The sequence below is a fragment of the Mauremys mutica genome, chromosome 7 (genome assembly GCF_020497125.1).
Source record: "Mauremys mutica isolate MM-2020 ecotype Southern chromosome 7, ASM2049712v1, whole genome shotgun sequence".
Classification (NCBI taxonomy): Eukaryota; Metazoa; Chordata; order Testudines; family Geoemydidae; genus Mauremys; species Mauremys mutica.
Genome location: NC_059078.1, coordinates 81,854,685 through 81,878,338, shown reverse-complemented (window position 1 = coordinate 81,878,338; position 23,654 = coordinate 81,854,685). Strand labels below are relative to the sequence as shown.

Below are 23,654 nucleotides of genomic sequence, written 5' to 3'. Positions count from 1 at the left end.
TTTATGTATGGGTCTATGTATTCTCTTATTTTATTTCCTTTGTAGTCCTTAAAGGACAAGGATTATTACTTAAAGGAGGAAAAGGAGAGGATAGTTGTAGAGAAGAAGAAATCAGAAACATGTAAAATACTACCATGTTCTTGGAGGGCAGGATTCTTAAACAAAACAAAGGAGTGATTTGAGTTTTGTCCTTGTAAAATTAAACCCACCTGACCATATATAGGTTTAGCTTACATTGAATTAAAGGAGGCATTAGAACCTCAGCTGTTGTGAATCAGCATAGCTCCATTGACTTCAGTGAAACACACCAATTTATACCAGCTGAGGATCTAGCCTCAGAGGTTTTAAAACAAGTAATGTGGTGTGTTTTATCTCTTTCAAATTTGGTAGTTGTTTTATCAGTATCAAGAAATGTTTGCTAGTGTCAGGCAGCAGCATGTTGAACTAAAAATGCCAGTTCATAGAATAAATCTTCTGACAAAGAAACTAAGCACCCCCTGCTTCTGTTCTCCAGAAGCAGAATGGACTTTTGCTAAGATGTGGCTCTCCACATATACTACAGAGAACAGAAAAACAGATTCTGATGAGAACTGTGGAAAGGTCAGCACTGACCAGGGCCTGCAAATCAGAGAGGATCACTTTGATTATAGTTTTCAAAGTCTAGGACAAACTGGTTAAACCCAATGGGGAGGAAGTGATAAAGAGAAATAAATTCTGAGTAAAACCTGATGGCCAGAGCAAGTACAATGAGTTCTTGGCAATTCAAAGAGCCTATTAGTGAACTTCTATGCACCTGAAGGTATGGGAATTTCTGGGAAACACCAAAGGAAGGTGTCCTGTTTTCCTTTGCACTCTTGGAAAACAATGTGCTTTCTATGCTGATTTATCAAGGATCTGTTAGGGGAAGAGATGTTATATGTGTATCTCACCCCCTCAATTCCAGACAAAAGGGCTTATCAGGCCCCCTAAACCTTTGCTTACTGCCTATAAACTGAATAACATATTATAGCCAACTTTCTAACTGCACAAAACTCAACACCTTTCTCCAAGGTCCCACCCCACTCAGTCCATCCCCCTTCCCTCCATTGCTCACTCTCCCCCACCCTCGCTCACTCATTTTCACCAGGCTGGGGAGGGTCCCTTTTCGATTGGGTGTTCCGGCTGAAAACTGGACACCTGGCAACCCACTGGATGGACATTCCAGATGGCCAGTAAGGAAACGCTCCTTGGAGGTGTTTCAACCTTATGTATTCAAATATTAAATGATGAGAGCAATAGGAGCACCTGCCAGAAAATAGGTACTAATTTTTAAAACAACTTCAGGCCATCAAGAGAGATGTTCACTTGCATTATTAGAAGAGATGCCAGAATGGTCTGTATCTTAAGGGGGGGAAGGTTAATAAAGCTCTGCTTAAGGCACAGGTGCAGCAACCTGACAATCAGGTAGTCGCATAAGACACAGGAACCTTGCGAGAGAGGAGAGGGGACCTGCGGGGGGGGGAAGGGACTGCAAGCCAGATGTGGATAATGAATGTATCACTGTTTGGAGATAAGGTGCTTTATGTTGGAATTACTGTTGCAATTTTGGTGAGGTTTTTTTATTCTATAATAGGGTAAAAATGTGTCTGTATTTTCTTACAGTGCCCATATTTTTATCAGCCAATTCAGACTCTGTTGCAGGAGTGTCCAAACTTACTGGCTCTCTGGGCCATCACCGACAATCTTCAGAAGTTCAAGAGCACACCTGCTGGAAGCCAGTGCTGAAGCCCTGATCCCTGGCAGGTGCACCCCACAGGGCTGAAGCCCTGAGAACCCCCTCCCTGCTAGTCAGAAACCCTGAGACCCCCTTTCCTGCTGGTCAGAAGCCCCTACCCTACCACCATGCTGCAAGACAGAGATCCTGAGCTCACCCTCCCCCCAGTCTAGTAAGTGGAGAATGGGGCAGGGACATGGGGGGGGGGGGCCTCTGCGAGCTGCACTTTAATGGTAAAAGAGCTGCGTGTGGCTCATGAGCTACAGTTTGGCCACCCCTGCTCTATTGGATGGATTCTTCTGTCCATTAAAGCTCTTTGTATGGAATACCTACTGCTTTCCAAATAGTGTAATGAATTTGTCACCACCTACAGCTTTATGGTTGCCATTTTGCAGTAAATCATAACCACCCTTCCTTTGGGTTCTATATGTCCCGCCCATTTGAGCTACAAAAGATTCCACTGTAATGAACAACAGGATATGTCCTACTATTCCACTGTATGGCACAATTCTGATTTCATCCAGTAGAGGGCAATAGTACACATACAGACTAGCCTGTTCATTACAGTACTGGTGAGGTGACTTACTGAAAATATTTTTACACGTGTTCCATAGGATAATTCATTTTCAGAAGCTAAGCAAAAGTGTCATGATTTCAAATTAAATATTTATGGTGGAAATAATGTACTAAAATATCAAGAAAGTATGCTATATGCATTTAATAATGACCTATTAAGTGTTTTTATTCAAAAAATAGGTTTAATGCAAAGAGTTATAATTTTCTGATTGCATTCATTTTCCTGAAAGTTTTCTTCATTATACTTTTGTCTACAGACATACAAATTTAAATTAGTAGTTTCTTGATTGCACAAGGGGCTGTTTAATTTCTATAGCCTGAATTAGAAAAGGTTATTGACATTTAAATAACCCCACAGGATACCATTATGGCTCTTCTGAGCCAAATCCTTGCAATAAGTCTTACTTATTTCAAATTTAGAGGCATTCATCCTAAGACAACATGCAGCCTTGGATGAAAAACAGTGTGCGGTTTTAAGGTACTATAATTAATGGCAGAATGTGATTTTTTTTTCCTTTCCTCTCTCTCCCCCATTATTTAACTATGTCATTTCCTTTAGTATGGGAACAGATTTGACCAACTCTATTTTAGGAATGGGTATATTTTAGATCTACTTAGATGTGTATTAGGGTATAAGTAACATGCATCTTGGTAGGCAAGTAAAGGGTTAAAATCCTGGTGAGGAACATGAGGGAAGGACAGGTTATCCTCCCATGAGAAGCTGCTTAGCTCAGCTGCCAGTTATGCAGACAGGGCCCTATAGCTAGTGGTCCTGAGGGAGCAGGGATAAAAGAGAAGTGGTTGGTAAACTGGGTTGTTGGGTTTTGGTTTTGTTTCCAGTGAGGAGATGCAGAACCTCCCTCTACCCTGGCTGGGAATGGGCCAAAACCTGCAGTCAACCAGAAAGGGAGGGGATGGGTGGGTGTGAGGATATGTTTTAAACAAAAGCGCCCAGTGATTGACTTTATTTGCTCTTTCTTGAGGACAGGGACTAGCCTACTTTATACCCAGAGGGAATGGGAATGTTTCAGGTAGATCCCCCTGTTTCGGTAACACTTTATGGGGGCTGTTGTGCTGAAGTAGCATAGACAGACTGGTCTGTACAATGCCATGATAGCAGAGGGTTTCAACCCTTTCCAGAGGACCGAAGTGTGAAATAAAATCCTGCCACCTAAGACTACTTAGTATTCTGCTGCTTTCTGAGACACTAAATTGGCCCAGTGTTGCCAACTCCTGGACAACCTTTTCTTCTTCAGTTGTTCTTACGCATGAAGTTATGGAGATGAGAATAATTATCTTATTTTCATAGCTTTTGACCAGTGCTGTGGTGTTGTACAGATGCATAAAAACAAACCCAATATAACATTAGATATCACCTCTTAGAATATAAAACAAGAAATGAAGGGCCCATTTTAAAAGAGGGGAGGGAAAGGAATTGATTCTTGTGATTGTCTTTGCTCTTGTTCAGCTAGTGGTGCATTCCTTTCAGACTTGATAGCATACGGTTAGCAGGTAAAGCCTTTTAAATAAAAGGTAAAAACCTCTTTATAATTGTGAGAAGCTGATAATGTTAAACTACCCAATATACATGGAGTAAGGAATATTTGCTATGCTCTAGGGCTGTGTTTCTCAAATATAGTCACTGTGGCCACATGTGGCCACCAGCAGATTTTTGTGTGTGGCCATGACAGGCTCCAAAGCATAGGTGGAGTTTTGGGGGGACAAAGCAGCTGCCCCTCCTGAAGCACCCAGCAGTTGCTCCTGAATAGCTGTTACCAAGGGCAGCAAGATGCTCTGCCTTGGTGTGTGTTTGTACTGGCGCTGCCAGCAGGGATCAGCGCCCTGCACACCAAGCAGCCTCCCTGGGGTGTCCAAGCAGCACCTCTCACCTCTGGAAATGTGGGCCAGCATGCATGGCGCCAGAGGTGGCTCTTGTCTATGGAGGCAGCTATTGGTGTATAAGGTTCAGCTGTGTGAGTAAAGGTGTAATCTAGCCCTTGAAAATTAATATAATAAAACAGGAATTAACGGCATGAAACAAGCATAACACTGAAGCAGCAATTACCATAATGACACTAAATGCCTTCTGGGTTGCATCTATCAAAATCTTCCTGAAGATTATATGTAAATTATGCACAACTTTCCCTGGGCTGGATCCTGCATCCCTTATTTAGGCAAAACTCCCTCAGGCCTGGTCTACACTAGGACTTTAATTCGAATTTAGCAGCGTTAATTCGAACTAACCGCTCAACCGTCCACACCAGGAAGCCATTTAATTCGAACTAGAGGGCTCGTTAGTTCGAATTTGGTACTCCACCCCGGCAGGTGGAGTAACGCTAAATTCGACATGGCTAGCTCAAATTAGGCTAGGTGTGGATGCATATCGAACTTAGTAGCTCCGGGAGCTATCCCACAGTGCACCACTGTGTTGACGCTCTGGACAGCAGTCCGAGCTTGGATTCTCTGACCAGCCACACAGGAAATGACCCGGGAAAATTTTAATTCATTTTCCTGTCTGGGCACTTTGAATCTGACGTCCTGGCTGGACATCGGGGCGAGCTCCGCAGCACCTGCAACGATGCAGAGCTCTCCAGCAGAGGAGTTCATGTTATCTGTGAATAGAAAGAGGGACCCAGCATAGACTGACCGGGAACTCTTCGATCTGATCGGTGTGTGGGGCGAGGAGTCTGTGCTTTCGGAGCTGCGCTCCAAAACACGGAATGCGAAGACCTACGAGAAGGTCTCCAAAGCCATGAGAGACAGAGGATACAGGCGGGATGCAACGCAGCGCCGCGTGAAAATCAAGGACCCCAGACAAGGGTACCAAAAAATCAAAGCGGCAAACGGACGCTACGGAGCCTGCCACCACTGCCCCACCAGTGACCGTGGACTCTGACGATGGGACAGTGTCGACGGCCAGTTCCTCGGTGATGTTCGCGGACGGGGAAGATGAGGAAGGGTTTGTGGAGGACGAGGCAGGCGAGAGCGCTTACAACGCTGGTTTCCCCGACAGCCAGGATCTATTCATCACCGTGATCCCCCAACAACCCTCCCCGGCCATTAACCCGGACCCTGAATCGGGAAGGAGCAGTCGGTAAGTGCTTTAACCATGTTAACTTTTATTCTTAATATAACAGGAATCTTAACTGTGTGAAAAGGAGGACTCTCTATATATGGGGATAGAACAGAAATCATCCTTGGAGATCTCCACGAAGCTCTCCTTGCGTTAATCGAAAAGCATCAGCAGGAGGTTCCTGAGGAGAGCTGCCTTATTGGGTGCTCCGTGGTAGCACAGTTTTCCGCGCAAGGCTTTCATGAGGTACTCAGGGAGCACTGCCTCCCCGAGCACGGCTGCATCGGGCCCTGGTTCGTGCTAGCTTTCACGCAGCATGCGCTCTCTATCTCCTTCAGTGACCCTCCTCAGGGTGATTTCGCTCGGAGACTCCTGCATCTAACTAGGTTAATTACTGTAATTTTACGCCTGGTCCAAAGTATTTTTAAAAAATCTACGGACAGACGGCATAGCACAGACTCAGCACGCAGCTGCGTGACGAGCGTAACGGAAACCCAAAGAATATAATGGACGCTCATGGAGGGAGGGGGGAATGAGGACGCAAGGTATCCCACAGTTCCTGCTGTCTCCGAAAAGTATTTGCATTCTTGGATGAGCTCCAAATGCTTCTAGGGTCAAACACAGTGTCTGCGGTAGGTCAGGGCATAGTTTGGCAATTTGCGCACACACCCCACCCACCACCAGAAGTGAAAACAATCCTCTGTTGACTCTTTTACATGTCACCCTATCTTTACTGAATGCTGCAGATAGACGCGATGGTGCAGCACTCAACACCAACATCCTTGCTCCCCCACGCTATGGATGGCTGATGGTACAAAACGATGGAAATCCGTCCTCATCATCAGCCTATTGGCACATGGGGCAGTGCAAAAGGGCTGGTAACCATGCCGACTAGCATCAGTAAGGTCGATCAAGGGCGTCTGTCCCTAATTTTTCATGGCAGATGGTGCAATATGGCTGGTAACCGTCCTCATCATTGCAACAGGGGGCTGAGCTCCATCAGCCCCCACCCTTCATTGTAAATAAAAGATTCGATTGCCCCTGGACTAGCAGAGGGATGATGGGCTCCTTCATCCACACTCCTTAATGTCCTGCCTGGACTATCATTGCAGCTGGAGGCTTCCTTCCAGTCATTTCTCACAAACAAGTCACTGTGTCTTATTCCTGCATTCTTTATTACTTCATCACACAAGTGGGGGGACAATGGTATGGTAGCCCAGGAAGGCTGGGGTAAGAACGGAATGAACAGGTGGTGTTGTTGCAGGAGCACCCCCTGTGAATAGCATACAGCTCATAATTTATGCAGGATCGGACACAGAGCAGCTGTGCTCTCTGGTTCTATGATACAGTGGTTCTCTAGTACACTTGCCCATAATCTAGGCAGGACTGATTCTATTTTTAGATACCAAAAAGGAGGGATTGACTCAGGGAGTCATTCCCAATTTTTGCTTTTGCGCCCCTGGCTGCTCAGCCAGGGGCACTTATGACAGCCCCAAATGGGGCAGTGCAAAAGGACAGGTAACCATGCCCATCTTATTACCATCTTATTACCAATTTATGGTATGGTTGATGGTACAATATGGCTGATAACCATCTCTGCTGTCATGCAAAAGCAAAAGCATGCTGCTGTGTAGCGCTGCTGGCCCGCCTCTGTCAGCGGCATCTAGTACACATACGGTGACATACACAAAAGGCAAAACAGTGTCCATGGTTGCCACGCTATGGCGTATGCCAGGGCAATTCTGGGAAAACGGGCTTGAAATGATTGTCTGCCGTTGCTTTCCCGGAGGAAGGAATGACTGGCGACATTTACCCAGAATCCACCGTGAAAATGATTTCTGCCCCAGCAGGCACAGGGGTCTCAACCCAGAATTCACAGAGACAGCCTAGACTCAGTTAATTGTTTGCAAAAATGTATCTTTGCAAGGAATTCACTCCCTGTTTCCCATCTCACAGCTTCCACTGTCTCCAGACCTGCCACAGCATCCCCCTCGCAGAGGCTGGCGAAGATTAGGCGGCGAAAGAAAAAGACAAGGGACAAGATGTTCGAGGAACGTATGGGCTGCTACCTAGCAGAGGCGGACCAGCAGAGCCAGTGGAGGGAGACCGTCTCTCTGGGCCAGCGCTCACACAGCGAACGGGAGGAGAGGTGGCGTGAGGAAGACAAGCAGGCGACTGAAACAATGCTTGGACTAGTGAGGGAGCAAACGGACACGCTCAGGCGCCTTGTGGATGTTCTGCAGGACCGCAGGAGGACAGAGCCCCCCTGCAGTGTATCTGCAACCGCCCTCCCCCGCCACAAAGTCCCATACCCCCCTCACCGAAAATAATCAGGCGGAGGGGCGGCCGGGGACGTGAATATTGTCACTGCACCACAGCACAGTGCTCAAGTACCCAAAAGCTCTCATACCGTACATTTGCCGAAGTCCTTCACTTCCAGACTCACAGTAGTCCCAATCCCAGTCCCATCCCCTAACTGTCTACTTAATTAATAAAAATGATTTGCTGTTAATTACTGTTTCCGTTATGTTTTTTCAAAGAAGACTGTGTTCGAATGGGGGGCGTGGGGAAGGGGGTGGTTAATTGCATAGGACAGTCACCTTTCCCAGGGTACAGACACGGGGGCAGGATCAGCAGCGGGTCACACACACGGTGCAGTCAGTAGGCAACCTGGTCGGTTTTTGGAGGTGGTTTCCAGGATCTGTGTGGGCGGGGGAGATGTGACTTTGCAGCAGGGGAGGGCGGTTTCAGATCTTATACAGCGGTCCTTGTCCTGGACCGCTGAGTCACGCAGCTGAGGAATCTGTATCCGTCCTCCTCCACCACAAGGTCACATATCCGCCCGCACACAGAATTCCATAAAGAGGGATGGCAGGCTCCGTTGAAAGAAGCCTTCCGGCACTGCGGACCGCTCTAGGAGCAGGATCCTGTCATTCCTTGAGTTTAGAGGCGGTCTTTACATCACCGCACACCCTACCCAGCACAGCCTGCGTCCCAGTTTCAACCCTTTCACGAAAAGTCATGAATAAAGAAACCTTTGTTAAGTAATAATGGGACATGTATTTTATTTTTACACGTGTGCTGGAAGTGGGGGTAACGGGGTGAACGGGGTATGTAACCGAAGAGGAGAGTCAACAGTAACTGGGTAAAGAAACAGGGGCAGGTTCAGCTTCTCTGTAAAGAAACTGAACAGTCACAGGTCACGCTGCTCGCTGGTATTTGAAGAGTTCCTTGTCGCTGTCCCAGGCGCCTGTATAGGGCTTCATGAGCAAGTGCATTAGCGGGCAGGCTGGGTCCCCGAGGATGACTATAGGCATCTGCACATCCACAACAGTTATTTCGTGGTCCGGGAGGAAACTACCTTCCTGCAGGCGTCTGAGCAGCCCACAGTTCCTGAAAACACACGCATCATGAACCTTGCCCGGCCACCCGACGTTGATGTTTGTAAAACGTCCCCTATGGTCCCCCAGTGCTTGCAGCACCATTGAAAAGTAGCCCAATTTCTCAGCAGCTGACTGTGGAAGACGTGGACGATAAAGTGCGAGGAGGAGAAAACGGCGATGATCGCAGCGGGCTCCGTGCTTGCAGTGCTGTGGTGTCTGCGCTGTCACTGACCAGAAAAGTGCACGAACAGATTGCCCGCAGGCGCTTTCACGGAGAGAGGGAGGGAGGTTGTGATTGACGGTTCAATGACGACACTTACCCAAAACCACCCTCGACACATTTCTCCCCCCAGCAGACATTGGGGGCTCTACCCAGCATTCCACTGGCAGCGGGGACTGCGGGAACTGTGGGATAGCTTCCCACAGTGCACCGCTTCCAAAGTCGACGCTGGCCCCGTGAATGTGGACTCAGAAATTCGAATTAGTGTATTTAGTATGGATACACAAATTCGACTTCATAAGGTCGAATCCACAAATTCGAACTAAGTTGATTCGAAATAGTCTTGTAGTGTAGACAAGGCCTCAGAGAAAAGATTGCTCTCTATGAGCTATAAGTCAGTAGATAGAATTTACCTCATCTTTAAGAAGAATCTTTAGACTAACTTGTGGACTCAGCTGATATTATCTATTTTTGTAAGTTATATTAGCCACCTAGAGAAGTTTAATTTGATATTGTTAATATTTCCTACATGAAACTATGTTAAAAGAACATTAAAGGTCATCAAAACACTCAAAGCAAGAAATAGTGACGTTACTACTGGATGCGAACCTTTAATTTTACCCTCTTGTGTGTGCATTATCACTCAGTGTTTTATTACTGGTCACATACTATTTCTCTAGTACGATACAATTTTGTACAGTATTTCTCTAAAATCTAAGGTACACAGTTGTGGCATCGTGTTGTAATGGGTGATACCACGCATGAGAGAGAGAGTCACATGCTATTTCTCAAATTTCCATAACATGATTTTTCCCAATAACTTTAAAAACATACAACTCATTGTCATTTTTTTCTCTACGTGATAATTGGTATTGCTGTTAACATTCCTCTTATCTTTATCTTGTTACACTTTTTATATAACTGAAAATCTGCTTCTCATTCAAATTTCTCAATGTTTTCTCTGTAGCATTACAATAACTTACTAACTTTTAAAGCAAACTGAATTTTTAAAATCAAAATAACTAACCTCTGCTAAAAAATTGTATGATATATTTTCTTTTTAACTGTCTCTTATGTAAAGCAATATTGACTATATAGTATGTACTCTACGAAACTGATAAGATCATAGCATACTTCAAAGCACTACGTGTTTACAGGAAATGTAATTATTGTATAGTAATTCTACCAGTCAGTAAAGAAAAAAATGAGGCTTGTGTCTTATGCTTCCTTATGAGGTATAAAGAATGCCTGGAATTTTGGGGAGGGTCTTTTAATCATCCATTATTAAAATCCATTTAGTCTAGAAGTTTCTGTGATGACCGGAGAACTAATGAAATTATGACATCACAAAAACTAAGAACAGTGAAAGCTGAGCAATTGAGAGGGAGTTTTTTTAGTCAGACTGTTTAAAGTTCTATGTGGATAAAGAACTGTCTTGGGGACAATCTGAATGATGCTAGTGAGTACAATTATTTCTGGATAGCTAGATCTAACAAGGAGTTCCACAAAGATTGCTGGTGGTTTCACTTTTGTTTACTTCTTAAAATCAGTAACCTGAGACAAGATACAGATTTTATTGCTTTACAATATATGTTAAAAACTGGACTGCAGTCAAATAAATGAGCTGGAAGAGAAATTAGATGGAGGACAGTGATTTGTCAATTTTACTTTACATTCTAGGACTACTCTGGGAGAGGAATATACTCTTATGAAGCATTCCCCTGCCCCATAGATAAATCATCTGCTGCTTGGTTTTCAGCATTTCATTCTGCAGACCACTAGGATAGACTCCAGGGACTACAAATAATGGTTTGAGAGTTGCTTTTGTAGCACCTGACTATACAGATAGTTCATGGGGCAAAAAATTATAAAGCCGTAAGATTAGTGCCAAGAACATAGTATGAGAAAACATGCTCTCAGAAATAATACATTACTGAAACACCCATCAAAATGGAAAGATATAGAAGCTGTAAACTTTGGCAGTGTGCAGGAGCAGTATACGAATGATTAATTTATAGTGTAAAGTGACGTTATTTTTAGTACTATAAAAAGGACTGGAACTTGAATAATGAGCTCACTTTTGATAACCTTATTATGAGAGAGAGAATGTACAATGAAAGGCAGATGGAGAGATTCATGGAGCTGAGATCACCAAAGATTGGGTCTGAAAGGAAAGGCCAAGGAAGGAGTTCAATAGCTCCCTCCACCTCCCATGCTTGATGGAGAGAGAAAAGAAGGACCTACTAAAATAGAAACTGAAAGATCCATGAGGCAGGGTGAGAACCAGGACAGAACAAAGTTGTGAAAGCCAAGAACACAGTTGCAAGGAGTGTGTAATGGACAATGAAAAGCAGCAAAGAGGATGATGATGGAATATGGGCTCTGAGATTTGGCCAGGAAAAGGTTGATATAAATCGTAGTGAGAGCAATTTCTGGGCGTGGTGAGTGGGGAAAGCTGGGATTCCCAGGTGGTCTCCAAGTACTAGCCTGGCCCAGGATAGTTTAGCTTCTGAGATCAGATGAGATTGGTTGCGTTCAGTCCGGTAGGGCTGTGTGAAAGCTGCACTGGAAGGGATCCAGGGTTGAGTTGGAAAAATACAATTGGAGGCAATGGCTGTCCAGGGCCTGTTTCTGTGAGCTTAGAGGTGAAGGGAAGAAGGCAAGTGGGTTCAAGAGTGGGTTTTCAGAGGATGGAGGAGGCCAAGGCATGGCTGTATTTTGAGGGGAACAGGCCAAAGGGGAATGAAAGACTGAGGAGTTATTTAGTAGAGGCCAGTGAGGTGAGTAGCCAATAGGGAAGGTGTTTAGGGATTACAGCTAGAAAGCAAGAGAAAACATAGTGTCTCAGCCATAGGGAGAGGAGGTGAGGGGGCTGGAAAAGCTCTTTATGTGTCAATGTATCCTTCTTTGTAAACAGAGGGCCAGTCCATGGTTTCTTAAGAGTGGTTATCAAATTCACATGCATGGGACAGTGAACTAGATCCTCCACCCCATAGGGAGCAGTCAGATAGGAATATTATTTTTATACCCAATTGTTACCTCTTTTCCTTTAAGTGTAAAAGTCCATGGAACTTGGAATATCAATCTATATTGTTGTATAACTGGAGAAGCCCCTGCAGCATTACATCCACACCTAATCAGAGCTGGACTATTTCTAATGCCAAAGGGCAAGGAATTACAGCCAGGAACGCAACTCCACAGATCAGGGCTCTGTAGGGTGACCAGACATCCCAATATTTAGGCGTTTGTCCCACATCCCGACCGCTGTTTGGTCGGGACACAATTGGTCCCGCTATTTCGTGGCACTCCGCTTTTTCTTTTTTTGCTCCGCTGGCGGCACTCCCTCTTTTTTTTTTTTTTTTGCTCTGCTGGAGATCCCCCCACCCCCACACACACACCATGTGTCCTGATATTTTCTTCCTCTCATCTGGTCACCCTAGGGCTCTGAGGGTATGTCTACATTGCCATGAAAAACCCTTAGCTGGCCTGTGTCAGCTGCCTCAGGCTCATGAGGCTTGGGTTGTGGGCTTGTTTAATTCTGGTGGTGGCCTTTGGGCTCAGGCTGCAGCCCAGGCTCTGGGACTCTCCCATCTCAGATCTCAGAGCCTGGGATACAGCCCGAGCCTGAAGATCTACACTGCAATTCAACAGCCCCACAGGCCAAGTCCCATGAGGTTGAGTGAGCTGGCACAGGCCAGCTGCGGATGTCTAATTGCAGTGTAAACATACTCTTAGACAGAACTGTGTCTGTAGGAGCCTCACCCAGCACTGGCTGCACAGTGGCTTCCCCTGCTATGCTTCCTTGGGCCCTTCAGAAGACAAGAAGCCTGGTCAAGCTACTGTTGCCTGACTCTTCTCCAGTCCCTCTGATTACCCTCCTTCCTGCTGGATAGTGGCTCTAGTTTGTGGAGAGGCGAGGTGACTTCTCTGCTGAATTGAAGAAGTGACAGATGGGTTTTAACAGAACGATAGATTTAATATGCTATACGGAAGCCTGGAGTTAACTGTTGTTAGTTTCTTATTCTGGATAAACAATAATTTTTGACAACAAATATATGGATACTGTAATAAGGGACATATAATTATCCACAGAAATTCCCAAATAAATAATAAGGGGGTATCTTCATAAAACTTGGATTGCCATGTTGTCCTGAATAGACACATCATATTAATATTAAACAAGGTGGAAGGAATGCAAGGCAAACTAGGGAAAGAATAGGTTAAATAATATTTTGATAAATTAGATGTATTCAATGCTGCAAGGCCTGATGAAATCATCCTAAAATACTTAAGGAACTAGATGAAGAAATTGTGGAACAGTTAGTAATGATTTCTGAACTCCTGAAAGATGGGTGAGGTCCTGGAAGACTGGAGAAGGACAAACACAGTACCAATCTTTAGAAAGGGGAACAAAGAAGACCCAGGGAATTATAGACCAGTCAGCCCAATTTAGATACTGGGAAAGATACTGGAACAAATTAATCAATTGTAAGCACCTAGGAGCAGCCAGTATGGATTAGTCAAGAACCAATCATGCCAAACCAACCTAATTTCCTTCTTTGACAGAATTCATGGCTTAGTTGATGTGGGGGCTGGCGGAGTGGTAGAAGTGATATATCTTAATTTTTGGTAAGGTTTTTGGCATAGTTCCACATGACCTCCTCATAAGCATACTAGGAAAATGTGGTGTAGATGAAATTATTATGGGGTGGTGGCCTTTCAACAAGTTTTGCACATACTGAAAGAGTAAGTTGTCAATGGTTTGCTGTCAAATTGGAAGGCTTTATGTAGTGGGGTCCCACAGTGGTCTATTCTGGGCCCACTACTATAGAATATTTTCATTAAGGATTTTAATAATGGTATGCAGCGCATGCTTATAAAATTTGTGGTTGATATCAAAGTGGGAGAGCTTATTAGTACTTTGGAGGACAGGGTCAGAATTCAAAATAATCTTGGCAAATTGGTTTGAAATCAACAAGAGGAAAGTTAGTTAAGACAAGTGCAAAGTACTACATTGAGGAAGAAAAAAAATCAAATGTACAACCACACATCGGGGGATAACTGGCTAGATAGTAGTACTGTTGAAAAGGATCTGAGGGTTATAGAGGATCACAAGTTGAATATGAGTCAACAAAGTAATGCAGTTACAAAAAAGGCTAATGTCATTCTCGGGTCTATTAACGGGAGTGTCATCTGTAAAAGGTAATTGTCTTGCTCTACTCACACTGGTGAGGCCTCAGCTGGATTACTGTGTCCAATTCTGGGTGCCACCTTTAAGAAAGATGTGGACAAACTGGAGAAAGCCCCAAAGAAAGCAACAAAAATAATATGATTTGGAGGCTTTAAAAAAATGAAACAAAACCTATGCACGTTCAGTCTTGAGAAAAGAAGACGGGTGAGGGCAGACCTGATAGTCTTCAACTATGTTAAGGGTGGTTACAGAGAGGACAGTGACCAATTGTTCTCTATGCCCACTGATGGTAAGATAAAAAGTAATTGACTTAATCTGTAGCAAGGGAGATTTAGGTTGGATGTAAGGAAAAACTTTCCAACTATTAAGGGCAGTTAAGCACTGGAATAGGGTACCAAGGGAGGTTGTGGAATCCCTATCATTGGAGGTTTTAAAGAAAGGGTTGGCTAAACCCCTGTCAGGGATGATCTAGGTTTACTTGTTCCTGCCTCAGAGTAGGGGACTTGACGGGATGACTTCTTAAAGTTCCTTCCAGGCCTCTATGTCCATGATTCTATCACTGCAGAAGAGCATGGGTATCGATTTCTCTATTTCCAAAAGTGAGAGAATTTCTACCCAAAAGCTAGTGGACACTCTTTTGTACATTATGCAAAGGACCTCCACCCCCATTTCTGCTCAGCTGCCACAAGGCCTCATCTGAGTATCCTGCAGAGGACAGGCCTGGGCCTGGAAGCATAGGTTAAAAGGTTCAGATGATGATCTTGAGCAGTGGTTCTCAAACTTTTGTACTGGTGACCCGTTTCACACAGCAAGCTCTGAGTGCAACCCCCCTTAAATATATTTAAAAGTGTCTTTAATTTATAACACCATTATAAATGCTGGGGGCAAAGTGGGTTTGGGGTGGAGGTTAACAGCTCCTGACCCCCCATGTAATAACCTTGTGACCCCCTGAGGGCTCCCAACACCCAGTTTGAGAACCCCTGGTCTTGAGTATCTTGACACCTCCTTCTTCTTTCCCTCCCCCACATTTCCAGCTCTGCAAACTTCTACTGTCGCTAATGGTGAAAGAGCAAGTCAGTGCCTAAAGCGTCACTTTTGTAAGGTCTGTGTGGCAGCTCCTCCTTCGCTCCCCCAGGCTGAGCTCCGGGGTGTCTCTGTGCAGCTGCTGCCGCAGAGCGCTAACCCGCTAGCGCTCCCGGCGGCACGGGCTCGGGTCACCTGGCAAAGGGCACTCCAGCTCGGAGCGGGCATAGCTGCTCTCTGGAGCGGTGAGCCCGGGCGGGGCAGCTGCTGCACTAGCTCCCCCGCCCTTGGATGAGATGCGGGATTGAAGCAGCCGAGTTTTAGGGGAACTTTCCCAGTAGCCCTTGGGGGCGGGGGCCTGCGGATGGCTGCGTCTCCATCCCTCCCCTAAAGCCTGGAGGGGACTCGCCTTGCTGCAGCATCCGCCGAGAATGCCGGCCCGAGGGGCAGTGCGCAGGATGAACTCCCTGCCCCAGGCTCAGGGCACCTTTACACCAGGCAGGGTGAAATTCTGGCCTCGTTGAAGTCACTGGGGATTTTGCCATGGACTTTGCTGGGGCCAGGATTTCATCCCGCAGAGTCCCCCCCGGCCATAGGGGGCACCTCCCAGTCCCTTAACTCCGGAGTAGGGGGGGGGGCTGGGAGTTCATCAGCAAGCCGAAAGCTCCTGCTTCCTTTACAGTCTAGTTCCAACCCTAATCTCCCCTCCCGCCCTCAGGCTGTGGAAAGAACGATGCAGGTACAACTAAAACAAAAATCAAAGCACCTACCTGCCCGCCCACGTGTGTGAACACTGGCTGCCGCAGAAAGCACTCCAATTCGAGTGGAAATGAGCAACACGTGTTCCCAATGTTATTGTAATGTATTAAACATCATGAGGCAGCTGCTCTTCTGTAGCTGGATTTACATGGTCACTCGGTGTTTGTTCAAAGAGGCACATTTAGGAATTGTTTAATTTACTGGGAAGGGGAGGTGTGCGTGACGAAATGCCTAATGGTAATCTCGTGACTCTTAAAACACACATCTAGCCGTGGCATGCCCTACTCGTGTAGACTTGCCTCAGCCACCGCTTGCTTGCCACGCTGGTTAGCTGAAATATATTCTTTCAACTGCTCACATATTAAAGGAAGGTAAAAGGAGATTAGAATTAATTTTATTGGATAGTCACGTCCTCGCTAAACAATCTAATGTAACCCTGAAATGGTTAGTGAAGATCTTGCAAGTTGGTCCCTTACTATGATCCTTGACTTTATAAACAATCCCGGAGAGATCTGCGTTGAGGAAAAGCCACGACAGATGCTGCAATAGTCTAAAAACACGTGTAAATAGTCTTTGGGAGGGGGCGGGGAACCATGTGAATATGGTTCTATGGAAGCCAACCAGTCCCGGTTTGCCCATATCCCTGCAGTAATGCGAGCCCAGCATTGTTAGGGGGTGTTTGCATAATTTTAAATGTTCATCAAGGAGGGAAATAGGAATCTGTCTCCATTCTCACTCTTGCCTTTGGTGTCTACTGGGTGTGTGGGTCTCCCGCAACTGCCGGCACAGGATGGCTATGCTTTCTTGACACGCTGCCTTATCACCTGACGCTGATCGCGCCTGGTAAGATTCTCCCCTTGTACAGGGGTATAGACGTTTACCAAATACTACTCAAAACGTTAAGGGGATTGCATGCCTATTACAAGACCCAAAAGGGGACATTTTCAGATGCTCAACTCCGACTGAAAGTCAATGGGAAGTGGCTGCCTAAATTCCCGCCGTGCCTTTGAAAATTAACTCCACAATTCTTCAATAACTCTTTATATAAAAATTTACCTAGGGACCAAATAAAGCCCTACCGTGAATAATTATTTAATATCTAAGGAGTAATCGAGCTAAGCAAAGAACTGATCTGAAATCTCTCAGGAAAACGAGGGAGCTCTATGTGCATGCACGTTATCAGAAAGTGGTTTTATGATGTGCTTAGTTTTGCGTAGTGCTATCAAGGCAGGTGATAGTTCGTCTAGCCTGCAGTTGACACCTTTTCCACAGCGTGGCGCTTGAGCAGGAAGTTTTACAGATAGGAGATCTTTCCAGTGGAGACTGCCAGCAGTGCGGTTGCGAGTTTTACACGCTAGTTACCACACGCTGAAAACTGAAATATCTAACTTGTTCTCCTTTTTTTCCCAATAAAAAGCCAGCTCGTCCTGTTTAACTGTGTTGTGAGATGCCGTTATTGGAAAGAAACGTTTTCTCTTCAGAATAAGTTGGGGAGATAGTTTAGTGCCTTCTGTTTGGCAAAATAAAATAAGTGGGAACATATATACATCTCAGGCCCATAGAAGTGTCTTTGTTTTGTCCCTGCTAGCTATATTTTTCTCTAGGAGTAAGAGTGCTGCAGATGAATGTTCTACTTTCAAACTTGCCGGTATTAAGTTTGTTTTATGTTTAGATTAAGGAAGAAGACATTATCAGGTCCCTATCCAAATCATAGGCCCAAATCTGTGCTATTTTGCACCCTGTATGGATATTAATGGGCTGTGTAAGGAAGCGCAGAATTTGATCCTCTATATCTAATGAAAATAAACTGCAGTGGTAGAAGTAACCCTGTCAAATGATCACTGATTATGTGTCATTATGGAAAAAGTTATCCCCATCGGCAGTTTTATTTACAAAATAATTCAGTACAATAACTAATTTCTAAAAATACGATAGAAACTAGGTTTTCCATCAAGAGATGCAAGAAAAGTGTCGTATGTAGCATGTGTTTCGCAACTGCAGTGGCCAGAGAAGTATACAGGTTTATAACAGTGCAAAGGCTTTTCAATTAGTTACATCTTAAGAGAAACCTGTTACTTCAGAGGACGTTTGGAGGAGATCATTCCGGAGAAAGACCATAACTATTCCAACTCTGGGTCAATCTCCTAAAGAAACGGAACACCCCCGTCTGGGACACGAGCCAGCTTCATTAGAAATCCAGGGAACCTATAGTTGGAGGGTTTGGTTAAGAGGCCTCCGCTCTTTCTGCTGGGACAAAACTACATTAAGCTCAGCCTTGTTGTTATTCTGTTACTCCCCTTCAGTGGCAGCCACAACAACAACAAGAAGAAAAAGTTCCGTTTTCGCTACAGTATAAATAGATCACACACTTTCCAAAAAAGCAACACCACATTCACTCTTATCAGTGTCTCTTTCCACCAGCACTTCAGAAAAAAGAAGTCAGATTCCGTGAATGTAGCTATTTTCTGATTCGTCGCTTGCGGTTAAACGCTGCTAAGAAAGTGAGTAGGGGTTTGACTGTACTGTCTCGGCTCCGCTCGTTTTCTTTCCGAAGTTTAATTTTCCGGAACGACTCCTAAAAAGGCATGGAGAGGCGGAGCCCTCAGGGACCGGATCCTCGCCTTTTTAGGCAAGAGCCTAAGAAACCGGAATATCCCTCGCTCGGTGCTTCGTGCTCTTCGAGCGAGACAAGCACCTCCCACAGGCTTTCCCGATTTGCGTGCACTGGATCTATTACTATCTTTATAAAAAGTTACGGTCCGTTGCCGAAAATCCGCGGCCAAGCATCAGCCTGCCTGTGAGAGGAGCAGCTGCAGCGGGCGCGGATCCGACTACAGAGAGACCGCATGCTAATCTCCCATGTGATGATTCCGCCCGGCTCGCCCTTCCCTGTTCCTCAGTCCTTATATGGGCAGTGACGTCCTGGGCATTCAGGGCCTCCCCATAAATACTTACTGCAACACTTTCCATCTACTGAGAGCTGCAAGTGATTAACAGCTCTGCAAGGGACACTGACTGTTACAATAACACTACAGCAACTACTGGGCTTTTACAGAGCAATACAGAGGCAGTAACAGACTTTAAGTATAAACTTGATTTTTTTTTTAGCGTGGAAGAAACAAATAACCCTATACAGTATTAACACTACAAGTGGTGAAAGTTGTTTTCAAGGTTGTTTATTGACCAAATGATGACTGCCAAGACCGTAGACAAAATTCCAGTAACTCTCAGTGGTTTTGTGCATCAGCTATCCGAAAACATTTACCCTGTGGATGACATCGCTACCACATTGCCAACTTCGGTCACAATCTTCCCCAATGCTGACTTAGGAGGACCGTTTGACCAGATGAGCAGTGTGACAGGAGGTAAGCATCACTTTTTAAGCTGTGCATGTGCAGGATGTTTACTTGTCTGACTTGCGGTCCCATTGTACGCTGCTGATCACATTTAAGCGAAACAGAAAGAAAACTAGAAAAGAATTTGCTGATTAGGTCAGTGGCAACATGTGTTAATGTATACATAAATCTGAGTGCTTGTTTCTAATTCTATTAACTTCTGCATGCTGAGAAATAAGTGTAAAGGGACTAGAGCAAGTTGTCCGCAGCAATGTGGTTAGGCTACTCTAAGGCATTCTGCAATTCATTTTGTGTGTGCATTAAACTAAGAGAAAGTTGGGACTGGCGAGCCTTGAAATTAGTGCAATATATGTCCCTTGTAAATTAAAGCGTCCAGAGGGAGAAAGAACCCCCGCCCCATATAGGCAGGTGGACACTGGGAAGTGAACTACAAGACGATATTTGGCCGTGTTGATAACATGCTTCTTAGTAGGGCGAAGAACACGGTGAAGCCCTAGTCCTGAAAGCAGCCAGGTGTCCTTGGGAGTGGAGGGTGGCCGTGCACTGACCGATCGCCTCTCTTTAATTCCCAGATGGAATGATCAATGTTGACATGAGTGACAAGAGATCCCTGGATCTGCCTTATGCCAGCAGCTTTGCCCCAGCAGTTTCTGCTTCCCGCAATCAGACTTTTACCTACATGGGCAAATTCTCCATCGACCCTCAGTACCCAGGAGCCGGCTGCTATCCGGAAGGGATCATTAACATCGTGAGCGCTGGGATCCTGCAGGGGGTCAGCACCCCCTCTTCATCGGCCACTTCTTCCTCCACGGCATCTTCTGCCTCCCCCAACCCGCTGGCCAGCAGCGCTCTGAGCTGCAGCATGGCTCAGAACCAGCCCGGAGACCTGGAGCACCTGTACTCACCTCCGCCTCCCTACTCGGGCTGCGGGGAGCTCTACCAGCAGGACCCCTCCTCCGCTTTCCTGCCCGCCTCGGCCGGGGGCTCCCTGCCCTACCACCCGCCCCCGTCCTACCCTTCCCCCAAAGCGGCCGCGGACGGCGGGATCTTCTCCATGATCCCGGATTACCCGGGCTTCTTCCCGCCCGCCCAGTGCCAGCGGGAGCTGCACGCCCCGCCCGAGCGCAAGCCCTTCCCGTGCCCCCTGGACTCCCTCAGGGTCCCGCCGCCGCTCACGCCGCTCTCCACCATCCGCAACTTCACCCTGGGCGGCCCGGGGGCCGGGGCGGCAGGGGGAGGCGGGGAAGGTGGGCGGCTGCCCGCCAGCGCCTACAGCCCGCACAACCTGCCCCTGCGGCCCATCCTGCGGCCCCGCAAGTACCCGAACCGGCCCAGCAAGACGCCGGTGCACGAGCGGCCCTACCCGTGCCCGGCCGAGGGCTGCGACCGCCGCTTCTCCCGCTCGGACGAGCTAACGCGGCACATCCGCATCCACACCGGCCACAAGCCCTTCCAGTGCCGCATCTGCATGCGCAACTTCAGCCGCAGCGACCACCTCACCACCCACATCCGCACGCACACGGGCGAGAAGCCCTTCGCCTGCGACTTCTGCGGCCGGAAGTTCGCCCGCAGCGACGAGAGGAAGCGCCACACCAAGATCCACCTGCGCCAGAAGGAGAGGAAGGGCGCGGCCGCCCCCTCCTCCTCCAGCGGGGCCAGCGCCCCGGCCGCGCCCCCGCCTGGCGCCGTGTGCGGCGGGAGCAGCGCCGCCGGCTCGGGGAGCCTGGCTGCCTGCGCCTCCAGGACCAGGACGCCCTGAGGCAGCCCCCTGCGCGCGCACTCTCGCCTGCTCCCGGGCGCCACGGCTTAGCGCCGAGCCCGGCCCGCCCTCGCACCTCCCGCCCCGGCCGCCGGAGAGGGGCAGAGGGGCTGGGGACTGACTCTGCAGAGCGCGGCCTGGCCTGGCCAGCCCGGGGGGCACCGTGTATGCTCGGCCGGCGGCGGGCTCAACCGCTGTGCACTTTATAGCTTCGTTGACTGCCCTGGGGCCGATGTGCCGTGAGGAGGAAGCGGGGACGGGGGCACCCGCTCTGGGGCCCTTGACTAGTAATCCAGGTGGTTGCGTGTGAGTCTAAATCCTTTCAGCAATATCAGTGCAACTGACTTGGAGCGCAGAAGTGCAATCTGAGGGGACGGGACAAGGGACAGGTGGTTTCCAGAGTTTTAAATGGCTATTTTTCAGCGTATATTCACTCCGATTTTGTGTATTTTTTGATGTGCACTGTTGAGTTCTCAGCCTTTGGGGAAGGGGGGAGGCAAAGCATTTGTGTGATCTATCAAAATGAGCGTCAGAGAAGTTAATTTATTGAAGGTGGGATGTATGTATATTCTCTGCTGTTAGGATGCATGCAAACGTGTTGAAGTGTCCTTGGTGCCTTGTGTGATGTAGACAGTGTTTCAGTGTCTGCATGTAGATGGGTTGCCTTATTAATTACGACAGAAACATGTTCAGTCTCTGATCTTAGTATGGCTGTACATTTCTGCCCATTAATATTTGTATTTTTTAGAAACTATATTTTTGTACGCACTGTTTTTTTGTGACTTAAAAGTGTTACATTTGTAGTCAGATTTCAGATGAGGATGTAAATCATCTTGCTAGAGCTGGCACATCAATTGTCCGCTCGGAACAATAGCTGAAATAGAAATGGTATAGTCTAATAATGCACAACCACTAACCAGAACTCAAAGGAGAGATGGTTTCTTTATGAGTATTCTGTAAATAAATACTTTTTCAACAATAGGTTCGGTGCTTAACTCGTTTATAAAAGAAGACATATCTTGATGCTAAGTTGAAAACTGTTCCTTTAGGTTTATACAGACCAAGGCACTGGTCAGTCACCTCCAGTAGGTATATGACACTTATTTTAGGTGACTCACAGTACAGTTCTACTGTAAAATACATCAACCACTCATCTGTATTTTAGATTCTGAGTGAAATACTGGCCCAATCGAAGCTAATGACACCCCTCTCCCCCACCCAGTGATTTCAGTGAACCCAGGATTTCACCCTGTATGTCTGTAGCCTTCCGTCTCCAAAAGAGCTCGGGACGTGTGGTTTTGGTACGTAGACTTTGTAATGATTGTAAATTTTTTGGTTCAAATAATAGACGCTATTTCCGATTAGGGAGACTCGCCAGCACAACCTCCCCCCCCGTTATTTTTTTTCTGCACTGTGCCAAACTACCCCGTACGGAAATGCAAACACTCCCCCGTCCCCAGTGTACAAACAAGCAACTGGTAGAGCGGTGGGGACTTCCCCTAGGAATAAATAGAAATGCTAATCTAAACCGGTGAACTGTATTTTGACTCATTATTGTTCCGTGATTTAAAGCAGGCTAATTAAAACTCCCAAAGTGGGCTCTGGAAAATAAATACCATCATCTCAGTGCCCACTCGGAGAAAGCTAGTCTCAGAGCTGAGATACCAGTCAAGATGTGTGCGGCTTTGTGGAAAGTGCTCAAGAACGGTCACGGTGCAAAGAGCTTTCAGTTTCCACAAACAAGTGCCGCAGCTGAGTAGCATTTGTTTAGAACAAAGTGCGCTGATATTAGCCGCTATGACAGGCCTGCAAAGATTAGCTGTAAGTACAACTGTTAAACACTTGCCAAGTTCACCCTGGGTGTAACGCCATTGAAAGTGGAATTGCACGAGGGAAGATCTTATACACACTGATGGCTTAGAGATCACCTGTTTCGATGGGTTTGTGGCACCTATCACTAGCACAGTCCATCTGTGGGCTACGTTCACGAAACACAGCCAACCTGCAAGTCACTATCCAATGGTCACCTAAATGTTTCTTAAATTCTCTTGCCATACTGCTGGGTAGATTGTGGCTACAGAATCAAAGAAGTGTGATGGCTCTCCCCAGTATTTACTCAAATAATTGCCAAAGACGCGCACAACTTCATACATCCAGCAAGCCTAAAAACAAAAATAAGGTAAGCTTTACTGGCTGTAGCAACAACATTGCTCACCTGACCTGCATTATATTTCAGTCTGTGAATATATCTCACACATTACTGGAGTTTCTTCCTGGGTCAATTGTATAGAAAATCTGGCACTCTTTCATGCTATAGATTGTTTGCACATTCACTGTGTACACCCTTCCTTGTGAAATAGCTGATATTATAGACAAGTGTGTATGTGCTTTCTTTAGATTACCTAAAAACATGTCTAGTACTTATTTTAATTAAATCAGGTGACCCAAATTGCAAAACCAAGCTGATGTTGTTCAGTCACAATGGAGCCTTTTACTGTCAGAGGCAGCAAACTGCTCCTGAAAGTAATTCTTAGCTGTATATGTATGATAGTGAAAATCTT

The 23,654-nt window shown here is 46.4% G+C and overlaps 1 protein-coding gene across 4 annotated transcripts; it reads left to right on the top strand.

Moving 5' to 3' along the window:
- Positions 1-1,508: 1,508 nt before the first annotated feature.
- Positions 1,509-22,011, top strand: EGR2 (early growth response 2). 4 transcript variants are annotated; one of them, XM_045024329.1, is made up of 3 exons: positions 1,509-1,587; positions 19,226-19,343; positions 19,907-22,011. In XM_045024329.1, exons 1-3 carry the CDS (start codon positions 1,519-1,521, stop codon positions 21,091-21,093), a joined length of 1,374 nt encoding a protein of 457 aa, XP_044880264.1. In that variant the 5' UTR covers positions 1,509-1,518; the 3' UTR covers positions 21,094-22,011. The 4 variants fall into 4 exon arrangements, with proteins under 4 accessions (XP_044880264.1, XP_044880265.1, XP_044880266.1 ...); XM_045024330.1 differs by lacking the exon at positions 1,509-1,587 and adding an exon at positions 16,273-16,349; XM_045024331.1 differs by lacking the exon at positions 1,509-1,587 and adding an exon at positions 16,732-16,821.
- Positions 22,012-23,654: the final 1,643 nt, after the last annotated feature.

What these genes read in the sequence shown, in the direction of transcription:
- EGR2 (XM_045024329.1), top strand. Translation starts at nt 1,519, where the DNA reads ATGTGGATAATGAATGTATCACTGTTTGGAGATAAGGTGCTTTATGTT. An exon ending in GAATTACTGTTGCAATTTTG is followed by an intron (nt 1,588 to 19,225) that starts GTGAGGTTTTTT and finishes TTTGTGCATCAG; the next exon opens with CTATCCGAAAACATTTACCC. An exon ending in GATGAGCAGTGTGACAGGAG is followed by an intron (nt 19,344 to 19,906) that starts GTAAGCATCACT and finishes TTTAATTCCCAG; the next exon opens with ATGGAATGATCAATGTTGAC.